The sequence below is a fragment of the Ctenopharyngodon idella genome, chromosome 13 (assembly GCF_019924925.1).
Source record: "Ctenopharyngodon idella isolate HZGC_01 chromosome 13, HZGC01, whole genome shotgun sequence".
NCBI classification, from domain to species: Eukaryota; Metazoa; Chordata; class Actinopteri; order Cypriniformes; family Xenocyprididae; genus Ctenopharyngodon; species Ctenopharyngodon idella.
Genome location: NC_067232.1, coordinates 37,487,174 through 37,503,332, shown reverse-complemented (window position 1 = coordinate 37,503,332; position 16,159 = coordinate 37,487,174). Strand labels below are relative to the sequence as shown.

Genomic DNA, 16,159 nt, shown 5'->3' with positions numbered 1-16,159 from the left:
ACCGGGGTGGTGATGCCACCGGGCTTGGGCTCGTCATCGGTGCTTGCAGCTATATATATATTTTTTTTTAAATTTCCGTCTTCCGGGGCTTTTTGGGAGACTTAACATGCTCAAAAACTCTTGAAAATTGGCACACACATTGGAATCTGCAGCCATTAGGACGCCACAGAGGCTGGTACCCGGGCATGGCAGGGGGCTCAACAGCGCCCCCTTGAACAAAGTCCGAAAACTTGGTCCATGTATCAAACACGCTTGCACGTATTTGTATGAAACTCGGCACACAAATAGACCTCATCAGGCCTAACAACTTTCGTTCTCTAAGTTATACGCCACCCCAACAGGAAGTCGACTATTACGGGTTGTTTGAAAAACGCATGCTCTGGAATTTGATATACTCCTCCTAGGCGATCAATCCGATCACCGCCAAACTCGGTCAGCATGAAGTCAAGACATTGATGATGAAAAATTGCCAGCAGATTTTTGATATCTCGAACAGTTTGGCCATGGCGAGGCAACGAATTTATGGCGAGAAAAGGGAATCAGGAAGTGTGTTATATTGATTAATTTTTATGAAACTTCACCAGTGTGTTGGTGTAGGAGTCTGATCACATGGATGCAAAACATGCCACAAACTGGCAGCAGGAAGTGTGTCACTTTCAAAATGCTTTGAGATGCTTTCTCTCCCAGTTGACTGTCTCAGGCCCAATAAATAAGGAAGCCTTGAGTGACCGTGCACCTGTTCTCCGACTGACTTCTTGCAAAGCAACACCCAAACAAGACCAAAATGGAAGAAGACGATTAAATAAGTTAATATCTTATAACTTTTGTTTCCTTGTATAATTAATTGTTATGTGTAGAGCTGCACGATTATTCATAAAAAGATCGCAATCTCGTTTCAAACACCCACACAATCGCTTACCTAAAAGATACCGATTTACCTGTCTTAAACGTTTGACAAAAATCATACCGGAAGATTCAAATCTATGTTGGTGCTGTCGCTGAGCCAGAGAGAGCAGTTATCATGAAACAGCTTCAAAAACAGTCTTTTCAACCACACAGTAGCCTATCATTATTTTCATTCTGCGTTACAAATATTCAAATTATCACAGAAGTACAGGGATAAAAGTTTACAGTTTGCATATAAACACTGATGTCTATGACCAAAACAGGGCAAACACCTTCTGAAAGTTAACTTGATGCTTGAAATAATGATTGTATCATTACATTGTTTCGCAACCAGGTGGCGACAAGTCGACAAGTGATTGTTAAAAAATGGTATTTGTCATTGAATCATTCATATGAGATTGGTTCATAAATGCTGTTTCATCTAGTAATGAAAAAGGTAAGTATTTATGAGTAATTTATTGAATCATTGAATCATCAAACATATTTTTTAAAAATAATTCATTCAAATCAATTAAACAATTTTAAATAGACTTCAGCAATTATGTCAGAACCACTAGTAAATTACATGTTATTTTGTTTAGTTGGTGTTCAGAATTGTGGGAGAATCAAATTTTATTGTGGGGGTGGGTAGGAGCGTTAAATAAAAAAAAATTAAGATGATTATGGCTGTCTTTTTTTTTTTTTTGTCAATTCAGTTGTTTCATTTCTATAGGTTTTGTAACATTTTAAAAGCTCTTTATTCCACTGAGAGTAAAAGCTATTCAGTGTATTCAGAAGGTTGCTTCAGAGGCATTAGGTATTGTAAGTATTACATACTACAATGCAACAATAATAAAACAATGCTTTGACATAAAAAAAAGGAAATTTACTTTTGATACTTAAGTACAGCAAGTAAAAATCTGTCTATACAGCTTTCACTTGTAATGTAGTAATATTTGACCAGTAGTATCTGTACTTTCACTCAAGTAATAGAGTTGTGTACTTTGTCAAGTCACCTTTATTTATATAGCACTTTTTACAATGCAGATTGTGTCAAAGCAGCTTTACAGTGATAACAGGAAAATAAGTTTGGCTACACAGAAGCTCTGGAAAAAACAGTGATGTCATTGTCCAGCTCAGTCCAATTTGCATACAATGGTGGCAGACCGATAAAAAATATCAAGTGTTGAATATCAAGTGTCCCCAGTTAAGCAACCCAAACTCCATCAGGTGACAAAAATGGAGAAAAAAAAAAAACCTTGGGAGAAACCAGGCTCAGTTGGGTGACCAGTCCTCCTCTGGCCAACAATGAACAGTGCATGAGTCAAAAGTCATAAGTCAAATTGGGATCGGAACAGTCAAAATATTTAATCCAGTTCCATCTGGTTGAAGATCGGATTCATCACGTCGGTATGGAAAGGGTTTTGTTGAGGATCTGTGCCACTGGCTGTCATGTCGATGAGGCCTTCACAGGGGAGAGTCTAGTTGACACAATCTAGCTGACACTTCAGAGATACGTTGTGGTCGTGTCTAGGCGCAGGTCCTCCATCTGATCTGGATACGGCCCGGATCCGACTGACAACGGTAAACCTTGGGATAAACAGAGAGACTAATATTAGTAGATGGCATAGATGCCATTCTTCTTTTGATGTAATGAGTACAGAGTGTGTCTGCTTCCCAAACAATGCTAGGTGCCAAATAAGAAAAGGATCTACCATCTGCGGTTAATTTTGATATTCTAGGTATTATCAACTGGCCAACAGTAAAATAAGTTTGGCTGCAAACTTTTAGTTACACCATTTAGTGCTTTGTAAGCAATTTAGCAAGATTTTAAAAGCTATACGGTGTTTAATAGGGAGCCAATGCTGTGTTGACAGAACTGGGCTAATATGGTCATACTTCCTGGTTCTAGTAAGAACTCTAGCTGTAGTTTGTTTATTAAGCGAGCAGGGCAACCACCCAGTAGAGCATTACAATAATCTAGCCTTGAGGTCATGAACGCATGAACTAACTACAAACGCATTTGTAATTGAGAGCATATGATATTTTTTTAAGATGGAAGAATGTAGTTTTACAGATGCTAGAAATGTGGCTTTCAAATCAAAGATTGTAATCAAAGAGCACACCCAGGTTCCTAACTGATGACGAAGACTTAACAGAACAGCCATCAAGTGTTAAGAGAGAATTTGAGCCAATAATTTGTAGCGAATCAGTACAGGTATTTAATTAATTTATGGGTGAAATATATGAATATAATAAATCATAAAGCTTTATGATTAATTATAATACATATACCGACCCGAGAGGGAATTATACATATATTGTGAATTAATTACAACGAATTATAATCAATCACATATATGATTAGTTCTGGTTTGATAATAATTTAGAGAAACTATTAGTTTGTCCAGCAAACCGTTAGCTCCTCATAGCCGATTATAAAAGGAAGGTTTTTCTCTGGCCACGAGAAAGACTTCCTATTCTAGCATCAATGCGTAAAGCAAGGATACTGGATCGAAACGTTAAAGTGACCTGGGTTTGTTGCATGAGCAAAAAAAACAATCGAGCATGAATATAATGTATTTAATATATGAAACTACGGATACAGAGACTATACTACTAAACATACACAAACAATACACATATATAGAAAGCGAAAGTAAAGTCAAGAAAACAGAGGTGATCAAAGGAATGGCAACTTACTAACAGTTAAAACCTTTGAGAGCCAGCAAGGAAACTCAGCTTACACATCGAGCTTAAAACGCTTTGGAAAGAATGGTTCTATACTTGCATAGGTTCAGGTGCTGTGGTCGTTTCGTGTTTCTGCGGGAGTTTCGGTGCGTGCGGCTGAAGCGATTGGTCCTTTTCCGAGAAGGTGTTCTTCGGCGGGATTTTCAAACAAGGGTTTAACTTAAGAGTAAGATAACCGGAAAATAAAGAAAAAGAGTCCGTCTCCTAGGCGATGAAGAGAGAAGACTTAGGGCGACGGATGAAGAGGGTTTGACAAAGAAACTTGTTGCCAAAAGATGGTCGTCCCGAAGAGAGGGGGCGCGTGATGGAAGCGCGGTCGCCGAGACGTCCGGGAGAGACGTGTGTGAAATGGCGAGAGACAATCGAGAGACAATGAGAGATGCGTGTCATTGTGTTTTAAGGACAACAGGCCAGAACGCCTCCTGGGATACATCAGCCAATGATGAGGGTGCGATTTTGGCGGGCAAACTCTTTCTTTGTCTCCATTTATGACCTAATTTGCATGGTTTACGAAGTGTCCGATCGGAGTACATTTTCTTCAAAGTACCATTAAAAATAGAAGAATGCATTTTACAGTCATGTGACATACATTTTCAATTAGAGCATAACGAAAGCTTTACAATGAGACCAAACTTGTCAGATGGCAAAGACATAAAAGGTGAGATACAGTTTATACTTGAGTTTTATCGTTTAGAAGAAAACTAATACAACTACAGTCGTAGCTAAGCTTATATACTAGGGATAAATACGTGCACCTTTAAATACAGCGACGGGTACATATTGGCACAGTCATATTTGGAGGATAAATGTACATTCACAATCTCCATGCGTGTTTGTGAGTGTCTGTATGTGTGTGTGTATTGGGGTTGTGGCCAGTGTCTGTGACCGTATGTCCTTTAGTCCCACCAGGGTGACTCTTTGAAGTCTCTGGGGCTGGTGAGAATGTGTTCTGTTTTTCTTTACTGGGGTAACAAAGGTGCCAATGGGGCAATTGGTCCCGGACTTGCCGGAGCCGATTCGTGATTTACATGCACAGTTCAGGAGGCTAAAAGCATTCTGAAGATTCTAACTTGACGGGCAGATCCAATTTTGAACAGACACTACAAATTGGAATCTCTGTTTTTTCTGAATTTAGTAGTAGGAAATTACTAGTCATCCATTTTTTTATATAAGCTATGCATTCTGTTGATTTTGCAAATGGGTAAGTTTTGTCAGGGTGCGAAGAAATATAGAGCTGAGTATCAGTGTAACAGAAAAAACTAATGCCATGCTTCCTAATGATTTCTCCCAAGGGTAGCATGCACAGAGTGAAAAGCAACGGTCCTAGTTCTGAGCCTTGCAGTACTCCACACTGAACTTGTGATCGGTATGACATCTCTTCATTTACTGTCAGATAGGTATGATTTGAACCATGCCTGTGCAATTTCACTAATGCCAACATAATTTTGAGTCTATTAAAAATAATGTTGTGGTTGATAGTGTCAAATGCTAATGATCTTAGATCAAATGCTAATGGATCTTAGATTAGCATTTACTAATCTAAGATCCAGTAACACTAATAGAGAGATACAACCATGATCTGATGATAAGAGCAAATCATTTGTAACTCTAATGAGAGTAGTCTCAGTTCTATGGTATGGTCTAAATCCTGACTGGAAATTCTTGCAGATACCATTTTTTTCTAAAAAGGAATGTAGTTGTGATGATACTGCCTTTTCTAGTATTTTTGACATAAAAAACCTCAACCTGTAACCTGTTGACTAATTTTCTAGGATCAAGTAGTATTTTATTAGTAAATGTTGAAATTAACATTAACAAAGATTCATTATTAGAATTAGAGTATTATTACAGTTCATTATTAGTTCATGTTAACTAATGTAGTTACCTAATGTTAACTAATGAATCTTATTGTAAAGTGTTACCGATGAATTAATGTTATTAAGAAGAGGATCTATGACATCTGGAAGCATCTTTTTCAATAGCTTAGTCAGTATAAGGTCTAACATACATGTTGATTTTGATGATTTAACAAGTTTAGACAATTCTTCCTCTCCTATAGCAACGAATGAATGGAATTTTTCCTCAGGGACACTACAATGCACTGTCTGATGTGATACTGTAGTAGACAGTTGCATGGTTATAATTTTCTCTCTAATATTATCATTCTTGCAAGTAAAGAAGTTCATAAAGTCAAAGCTATGCTGTTTGGAAATGTCAGAAGTTGAAGCTTTATTTCTCGTTAATTTAGCAACTGTATCAAATAAATACCTAGGGTTGTGTATGTTTTCTTCTAAGAGAGTTGAAAAATAAGCAGATCTAGCAGTTTTTAAGGCCTTTCTGTACGCAAAAATGAGAGTCAGTAGTAGTTAGTATCTTTTAAGCTATCTGGTATGCTGAAGAGGTGAAACTGATCAGGAAGATTATTTAAAAAAGCAGTCTTTAGTGGTGATAGTTCTACGATATTTGTAAGAGGGAGGTGGTTTTGCAGCCTTGGCTAAATGTAGTATACACAAGACTAGATAATGATCTGAGATGTCATCGCTCTGCTGCAGAATTTCAATGGCATCGATATTGATCAATTCCATGTGACAATATTAGATCTAAAGTGTGATTACGACAATGAGTGGGTCCTGACACTTGTTGTGTAACTCCAATAGAGTTTAGAATGCCTGTAAATGCCAATCCCAATGCGTCTTTTTCATTATCTACATGGATATTAAAATCACCAACAATTAGGACTTTATCTGCAGCCAGTACTAACTCTGATAGAAAATCAGCAAATTCTTTGATAAAGTCTGTATGGTGCTCTGGTGGCCTGTATAGAAGTAGCCAGCACAAATGTTAAACGGGATTTATCATGTACACTACATAACGATACATGAAGCACCATATATGTGAAAGACTTCTGAGTAATACTGAAGATATTACTATAAATTACTGCAACACCTCCCCCCTTTGCCTTGCAGACGAATCTCGTGTTTATAACAATAATCTTGAGGGGTGGACTAATTTAAAGTAATGTAATCATCTGGTTTTAGCCAGGTTTTTGTCAAACACAGCACATCTAGTTTAAAATCTGTGATCATATCATTTACAATAAGTGCTTTTGAAGAAAGGGATCTAATATTCAACAACACAAGCTTTATCATTTGTTCATCTGCTTTATATCTGTTTTTAATTTGTTGAACATCAATTAAATTTTTACCCTTAAATGGGATTGGGAGTTTTTTGTATTTACTAAATCGGGGAACAGACACACTCTCTATGTGATATCTAGGTGAAAGAGTCTCTATGTGTTTGGATTTATCTGACTTCTGTGACATGAGATAGCTAGCAGAAGGTCAGTTTAGCCAGTCTGTCTGCTTCCTGACCTGGGCCCCAGTTTGTCATGTTTCAGCTCTGCCATTTAACTAGAAACAAGAGTGGCAACATTCCAGGACAGATGGATACCATCTCTTTTCAACAGGTCAGGTCTGCCCCAAAAACCTTTCCAATTGTCTATGAACCCTATATTATTCTGCAGACACCACTTAGACAGCCAGCCATTGAGTGAGGACAGTAAGCTAAGTATCTCATTGCTCTGGCGAACACACCTCTTTAATATTTATTTTAGTGACCTCCGACTGATCATTAGTGCCGACGTGAATAATAATCTTAGAGTATTTACGATTAGCATTAGATAGCACTTTTAAATTTGCTTTGATGTCAATCAATAATTTTTAACCCAATTGCTGTAGAAGATTGATTTATTCTTTAACAATTTTATTATTCCAAATTAACTGTTTGTAGAGGGAAAAATGTGTCAACATAAAAATGTGTCAACATAAAAATGTGTCAACATAAAATGGCTAAAAGAAGCCAACATAAAAGAACCTGTCTATGAAAATTGGATAACTGAATGGGGAGTTGAAGTTTAATGAAGTTGAATCAAAGTTTTAAGAAAAGATTTTGGTACTTCTAATACTTTTGCAGGATAGACTAAACGAGATAGCCCCTCTGTTTTGGACAAAAGAACTCTACCTTTAAGTGGCAAATCCCTCATAAGCCACATATCAACTTTCTTTTAAATTTTCACCATAAGGGGTTGGAAATTGGATTGTACTCTGTCTGACTGATTTTTTACAGATATTGATACCAAGATAAGTTACTTCCTCCCTAACTGGAATACCTTCATATTCGGTTAAAGGCAGAGGTGGACAAAGTACACAACCCTACTTGAGTGAAAGTACAGATACTGCTTGTTAAATATTACTCCATATTACTTGTAAAGACAGATTTTTACTTAAGTAAAAGTACAGAAGTACTTGCTTTTAAAAGTGTAAGTATCAAAAGTAAATTTCCTTTATTTATTTTTACTGACTAGTTTTTACTGTCTGTGGAATAAAGAGCTTTTAAAATGTTACAAAACCTGAATTGACAAAAAAGACAGCCATAATCATCTTCCTTTTTTTTTAACTGCTCCTACCCACACCCACAATAAAATTTGATTCTCCCATGATTCTGAACACCAACTAAACAAAACAACATGTAATTAACTAGAGGTTCTGACAAAATATTAATTGCTGCAGTCTATTTAATTGATTTGAATAAATTATTTATTTATTTATTCTATGACTCACCCATAAATACTTCACTTGTTTCTTTACTAGATGAATCAGCATTTATGAACAAATCTCTTGAATGAATGATTCAATGACAAATACATATGTTAACAGCCACTTGTCCAGTTTATTAGTAACATATCTTGAATCCCACAATATCTGCCTTTGATCTCGTAGGTGTCTGATCTGAAATGAGCTGGACAATGACATCACTGTTTATTTTATTTATTGTATTTTAATTTACCGGCCACCTGGTCCAAACAGCTCCTTTTTAGATGATTTCAGTGATTTTTTGTCATCTATTCTTAAGCTGTCTAGAATTGTGATTATTGGTGACTTCAACATTCATGTTGATGATATCTCTGATAATTTTGCCTCTAATTTGATGAATATTACCGAGTCTTTTAATCTTTCCCAACATGTTTCCGGTCCCACTTACAGGTGCTGGTCATATAATTAGAATATCATCAAAAACTTGATTTATTTCACTAATTCCATTCAAAAAGTGAAACTCGTATATTATATTCATTCATTACACACAGACTGATATATTTCAAATGTTTATTTCTTTTAATTTTGATGATTATAACTGACAACTAAGGAAAATCCCAAATTCAGTATCTCAGAAAATTAGAATATTACTTAAGACCAATACAAAGAAAGGATTTTTAGAAATCTTGGCCAACTGAAAAGTATGAACATGAAAAGTCAAGTCACCTTTATTTATATAGCGCTTTTTACAATGTAGATTGTGTCAAAGCAGCTTTACATTGATAACTGGTACATTATTTGGCTGCACAGCAGCTCTTAAAAGAATAGTGTCAATGCAGGCAGATCAAAGCACTGTTGAATATCAAATGTCAAGTCAAATGTCAAGTGTCCCCAACTAAGCAAGCCAAAAGCGACAGCGGCAAGGAACCCAAACTCCATCAGGTGACATCAGGTGGCAGACAAGTGGCAAATAGGTGTTTAAATGGAGAAAAAAACCTTGGGAGAAACCAGGCTTAGTCGGGGGGGCCAGTTCTCCTCTGGCCAACAGTGCTTTGTTACGATTCAGGTAGCTATCATAAGTCCGACAGGATCGCAACATCAAAAGTATTTATTCCAGTTCCATCCAATTGAGGATTGTATTCATCATGGCTGATGAGGAACTGTGTCGTGGTTGTTGTGTCGATGAGGCCCTCAGAGTGGATGATCTAGTTGACTCAATCTCTGCTGATACTTCAGGGCTGCGTTGTGGTCGTGTCAAGGCACAGGTTCTTGGTCTCACCTGGATACGGCCTGGATCCGGTTGACTACGGTGAACCTCGGGATAACCAGAAAGACTAATATTAGCGTAGATGCCATTCTTCTTCTGATGTAACGAGTACATCAGGTGTTATAGGAAGTGTTCCCGGTTCCGGCTGACCTAATTTATGCAGCCTAATAATCCATTAACAGATTTGAAAATATAAATTGGTAATGTGTTATGTGTATGCCAGGTTAAAGAAATGCGTTTTTAGTCTAGATTTAAACTGACAGAGTGTGTCTGCTTCCCGAACAATGCTAGGGAGATTGTTCCAGAGTTTAGGTGCCAAATAGGAGAAGGATCTACCGCCTGCGGTTGATTTTGATATTCTAGGTATTATCAGCTGGCCTGAATTCTGAGATCGCAATAGACGTGAAGGACTATAATGAATTAGGAGCTCGCTCAGGTACTGGGGAGCTAAACCATTTAGTGCTTTGTAAGTAATTAGCAAGATTTTAAAATCTATACGATGTTTAACAGGAAGCCAATGCAGTGTTGACAGAACTGGGCTAATATGGTCATACTTCCTAGTTCTAGTAAGAACTCTAGCTGCTGCATTTTGTACGAGCTGTAGTATATTTATCAGGCGAGCAGAACAACCACCCAGTAGAGCGTTACAGTAATCTAGCCTTGAGGTCATGAACGCATGAACTAACTGTTCTGCATTTTTCATTGAGAGCATATGTCGTAGTTTAGATATATTTTTAAGATGGAAGGATGCGGTTTTACAGATGCTAGTAACATGGCCTTCAAATAAAAGATTGGTATCAAAGAGCACACCCAGGTTCCTAAGAGACGACGAAGACTTAACAGAGCAGCCATCAAGTGTTAGACAGTATTCTAGGTTATTACGTGAAGAAGTTTTTGGTCCAAAAATTAGAATCTCTGTTTTTTCTGAATTTAGTAGTAGGAAATTACTGGTCATCCAATTTTTTATATCAGCTATGCATTCTGTTAATTTTGTGAATTGGTAAGTTTCGTCAAGGCGCGAAGAAATATAGAGCTGAGTATCATCAGCGTAACAGTGAACGCCATGCTTCCTAATGATATCTCCCAAGGGTAGCATGTACAGAGTGAACAGCAACGGTCCTAGTACTGAGCCTTGCGGTACTCCATATTGAACTTGTGATCGATATGACATCTCTTCGTTTACTACTACAGACTGATAACGGTCAGATAAGTATGATTTGAACCATGACAATGCAATTCCACTAATGCCAACATAATTTTCGAGTCTATTTAAAAGAATATTGTGATCAATAGTGTCAAATGCAGCACTAAGATCCAGTAACACTAATAGAGAGATACAACCACGATCTGATGATAAGAGCAAATCATTAGTAACTCCAATGAGAGCAGTCTCAGTACTATGGTACGGTCTAAATCCTGACTGGAAATCCTCACAGATACTATTTCTTTCTAAAAAGGAACATAGTTGTGATGATACTACCTTTTCTAGTATTTTTGACAGAAAAGTGAGATTTGAGATCGGCCTGTAATTGACTAATTCTCTAGGATCAAGTTGTGTTTTTTTAATAAGAGGTTTAATAATAGCCAGCTTAAAAGTTTTCGGTACGTATCCTAGTGATAAAGATGAATTGACGATATTAAGAAGAGGATCTATAACCTCTGGAAGCATTTCTTTCAATAGCTTAGTCGGTATAGGGTCTAACATACATGTTGTCGATTTTGATGATTTAACAAGTTTAGACAATTCTTCCTCTCCTAAAGCAGTAAATGAACTGAATTTTTCCTCAGAGACACTACAATGCACTATCTGACGCAATACTGTAATAGACGGTTGCATGGTTATAATTTTTTCTCTAATATTATCAATCTTGCAAGTAAAGAAGTTCATAAAGTCATTACTGCTGTGCTCTTTGGAAACATCAGAAGTTGAAGCTTTATTTCTTGTTAATTTAGCCACTGTATCAAATAAATACCTAGGGTTGTGTTTATTTTCTTATAAAAGTTTTGAAAAATAAGCAGATCTAGCAGATTTTAAGGCCTTTCTGTACTCAATCATTCTCTCTCTCCACGAAATGCGAAATGCTTCCAGCTGCGCTCCATTTTTCTGGCTGCTAACTTTAGATGGAGGAGTATGTGATCTGAAGTAACTGCAAGACAGAAAAAAATATTGAATTACAAAAAGGTATTGGCAAGTGTTGTGGTTACTGTGGTAAAACCATGGTAAGTGTTGTGTTACTGTGCTTTAACTACAAATACCACAGTAAAACTACAGTAACTGTGATAATACCATGGTAAGTGTTGTGGTTACTGTGTTTTAACTACAAATACCACAGGAAAACGTCTTGGTTACGTATGTAACCCTTGTTCCCTGAAGGAGGGAACGGAGACATACGTCAGTAGTGACCGACAAATTGGGATATCGTTAGAGAGCCCTATCAGCTTCGAGTGAAACTAAACAAGCCAATGGAATTGGCGTGCGATATTTGCATAATACACACCGCCCCTGCCAGGTGGGTATAAATAGAGAAGCGGATGCAATCGCGCTCTGTTTTTCGCTGAGGAGACTACCTTGAGTCTGCACTACAGCGAAGGCACAGGAACTGTGGTGACGGGACTTACGTCTCCGTTCCCTCCTTCAGGGTTCCCTTTCAGTTGGTCACATTCGACGTACGTCAGTAGTGACCGACGAATTGGGATCCCAATTAAAACACCACAGTTACTGACCCCTTCCAGCGCCCAGCGTAAGCTCCAGCCACCCGGCGCACCTGGGGGGCGGAGAAGGGGGCCAGCTTACACTGAGAGAGTCTACTACTGTTCCGCAAGACCCACTACAGTAAGACTTAGACAACACTTGGGAAGCGAACCCATAGGGGATGCTGCGGAGGCCACAACCTACCCTGCAGGGGAGGAATTACATGGAAATACACATATGGACTGGCCGTGGGTAGTACGCATATGGAGTCCCTAGGATGGCTCCAGCCTGGGGGAGACTCATCTGACAGGTGACAGCAGAGCTGACTCTGCTAAGGGAAAGACACGGGCTCACCGTAAGGAGTTTAACCGTGGACAATACACATATGGGACCACTCACGTGGAGGGGTCACAACATATGACACCCAGCTGAACATCAACGTCGGAGACGGACGTTTGGCCTGGCATCAGACACTCCGCAATGTCCGAGCCGCAAGCGGAAGCGGAGGAACTCGACAGGGTTCACCAAGTGGGGAACTCTACTGGAGCAAACGGATGCATGTATCCGGCCCAGGGGGTGGGAGTGGCATAGCAAGCCGACACTAGAACGGGTTCTTCGTGTTACCGGCTACTGGAAGCGAGTACACGGGAAATGGATACCGGTTCCACACGAAGGCTATAGAATCTAGCTAACTTGTTGGGTATCGCCCAGCCCGCAGCTCTACAGATATCTGTCAGTGAGGCACCGTGTGCCAGCGCCCAGGAAGAGGCAACTCCTCTAGTGGAGTGAGCTCTTAACCCGAGCGGGCAAGGCATGCCTTGGGACTGATAAGCCAAGGCGATGGCGTCCACTATCCAGTAGGCCATCCTCTGCTTGGAGACAGCCTTTCCCTTCCACTGGCCTCCATAACAGACAAAGATCTGATCTGAGGTCCTAAAGCTTTGTGTTCTATCCACGTACAGGCGCAGAGCACGGACGGGACAGAGCAAAGCCAGGGCTGGGTCTGCCTCCTCCGAAGGCAGCGCTTGCAGGTTCACTACCTGATCTCTGAAGGTAGTGAACCTTGAGGCCATATCCAGGCCTCAAGATAACGTGAGAGTCACCGGGCCCGAACTCCAGGCACAATTCGTCGACCGAAAATGCATGCAGGTCCCCTACCCTCTTGACCGAGGCCAATGCAACCAGGAGGACGGTCTTAAGGGACAGTACTTTTAACTCCACTGACTGCAAAGGCTCGAAGGGATGACCCCGGAGAGATGTAAGTACCAGGGAGAAATCCCAAGAGGGTATAGAGGAAGGGCGAGGCGGATTCAGTCTCCTCGCCCCCCTAGGGAACCTGACGATCAGGTCATGCTTCACCAAGGACTTACCATCGACTGCATTGTGATGTGCGGCAATGGCGGCAATATACACCTTGAGGGTGGAGGGAGACAGCCTTCGCTCCAAACCCTCTTGCAGGAAGGAAAGCATAGACCTGACTGAACATGATCTCTTGGTGAGAGGAACACCATTCGACGAACAGGTTCCACTTCAACGCATAGAGGTTCCACGTAGAAGGAGCTCTAGTGGAAGTGATAGTGTCTACAACCGACTGGGGGAGATCACTTAGAATCTCAGACATGGAGTTTCCAGAGGTCGGGACGCGGGTGCCAGAGTCAGAAGGTCCTTCCTCAGAGGAATGGGCCAAGGAGGTGCTGTCGTGGGGAGCGCCAGTTCTGAAAACCAGGTCAGAGTGGGCCAATACGGAGCCACAAGCAAGACCTGCTCCTTGTCCTCCCTGACTTTGCACAGGAGCTGTGCCTAAGCCGAGAAGGCTCAGTGGGGGAAACGCATATTTAGGTTGGCCCCGGGGCCAGCTGTGTGCCAGAGCATCCGTGCCGAGAGTGCCCTCGGTCAGGGAATAAAACAACTGGCAATGGGCTGTGTCCGGAGAGGCAAACAGATCTATCTGTGCGGCCCCGAAATGCTGCCAGATCAGCTGGACCACCTGGGGATGGAGCCTCCATTCGCCCGGAAGCACGCCTGGGAGGCGAATGGCACGAAGCGACCTCAGATGCTTCTGACTCCATAGGAAAAGATGGCGGGCAAGTTGCGACATGCGACGGGAGCGTAGACCCCCCTGATGGTTGATGTATGCAACGGTTGATGTATGTGCTGTCCGAGCGGACCAGTACGTGCTTGTCTGACAACAGCTCCTTGAAGCGGCCCAGTGCAAGATGTACTGCTAGCAACTCGAGGCAATTGATATGCCAATGCAGTTGGGGCCCCGTCCACAGACCCGACACTGCATGCCCGTTGTACGTGGCTCCCCACCCGGTAGTAGAGGCATCTGTGGAGACCACAGCATGCCTGAACACTTGTTCGAGGGGAACTCCTGCCTGCAGAAATGAAGGGACCGACCACTGAGTGAGGGTACGACGGCAGTTCGGTGTCACGGGGACACGGAACGTACCGCATTGCCACGCCCATCTCAGGACCCTGCCGTGAAGCCAGTGCTGAAGCGGCCTCATATGAAGCAATCCGAGCGGCATGACTGCAGCTGAGGATGCCATATGCCCCAGGAGCCTCTGAAAAAGTTTCAGTGGGGCCGCTGTCCTGCGCTTGAGCGAACTCAGGCAGTTCAACACTGACTCGGTGAGGTGCGCTGTCCGGGCGACCGAGTCCAGTTCCATACCGAGATAAGAGATCCTCTGCCCAGGGGCAAGTTTGCTCTTGTCCCAGTTGACCCGAAGACCCAACCAGCTGAGGTGAGCTAACATCATGTCCCTGCGTTTGCACAACTGCTCTCGCGAGCTGGCCAGAATGAGCCGGTCGTCGAGGTAGTTGAGAATGCAAACGCCCTGTTCCTTGAGCAGAACAATGGTCCCCTCCGCAACCTTGGTAAAGACGCGGGGCGACAGGGCCAGCCCGAAGGGTAGGACTTTGTACTGATATGCCCGACCCTCGAATGCATACCGTAGGAAGGGTCTGTGTCAAGGCAGAATCGAGACATCAGGTCGATCGCTGTGAACCAATCCTGGGGACGGATGCATTCGAAAATGCGTTTCTGCGTAAGCATCTTGAACGGCAGCCTGTGAAGGGGCCGATTCAGGACAGTCAGATCTAGGATTGGCCATAACCCACCACCTTTCTTGGGTACAATGAAGTACGGGCTGTAAAACCCCGACTTCATATCGGCTGGAGGGACCGGCTCGATTACATCCTTCGCCAGGAGGACAGCAATCTCTGCCCGGAGAACAGGTGCATTGTCCAGGGACAAGCGAGTGTAGTGGACACCCCTGGACACCGGGGGACGCCGGGCGAACTGAATCACATAGCCGAGTCTGATGGTACGAATGAGCCAGCGGGACGGGCTGGGAAGCGCTAACCACGCTCCCAGACTCCGAGCCAGTGGGACCAAAGGCACCACAGACGTACCCGACGTGGGGCAGCGAGGGCAGAGTACTGGGACCTGACTCGGACGGCATAGCGGCCCGAAGTGGGGTCGGACTCTGCGAGGTGGCAGTGTGTATGGGAGACGGCGCAAGGGAGGCGGCCTCGACATACACACTGGGACCTGCTGGCGAGGTGAGAGGGGGCTGGAAGCAGCTCTTTTTGTGAAAAGGTGGGTATCGCTGGACTCCGGAGAGCCAGCGGCGGGACAATACGACACACAAATTCCCCCCGGCCCTCCTCCAGTGGAGGGAGAGATGTGGGCATCAACTCCCGAAGAGCTGACATCCTCCCTTCCAGGTCGCCCGTCTCAGGACCGCTTCCTCATTTTCTTGCCACCTGGCTTGGCTGGGGTCTGAGCGGGCTGGGCGCCATGTCCGCGACCGGCTCCCTGCTGTCTGGCGGGTGGAGGCTGCTGCTTTGCAGACTTAGCAGGGGCAGAGGACGATGCAGCGATGAGCAGACTGAGGTTGTGCAGCCGGCGGTGGGGTGGAGGCAGCAGCGGACCGCCGGGGCAGGATATGTTTTATGGCCTCAGTC

General features: G+C 42.3%; 1 protein-coding gene across 1 annotated transcript in view; it reads right to left on the bottom strand.

The window, feature by feature from the left end:
* Positions 1 to 1,888: 1,888 nt before the first annotated feature.
* agpat5 (1-acylglycerol-3-phosphate O-acyltransferase 5 (lysophosphatidic acid acyltransferase, epsilon)) overlaps positions 1,889 to 16,159 on the bottom strand; it is a 198,647-nt gene continuing 184,376 nt past the window's right edge. Inside the window, exon 10 of the mRNA XM_051916838.1 lies at positions 1,889 to 2,475. Within this exon, the coding sequence (XP_051772798.1) occupies positions 2,393 to 2,475 (83 nt within the window). The 3' untranslated portion in view covers positions 1,889 to 2,392. The remainder of the gene's footprint in view (positions 2,476 to 16,159) is intronic.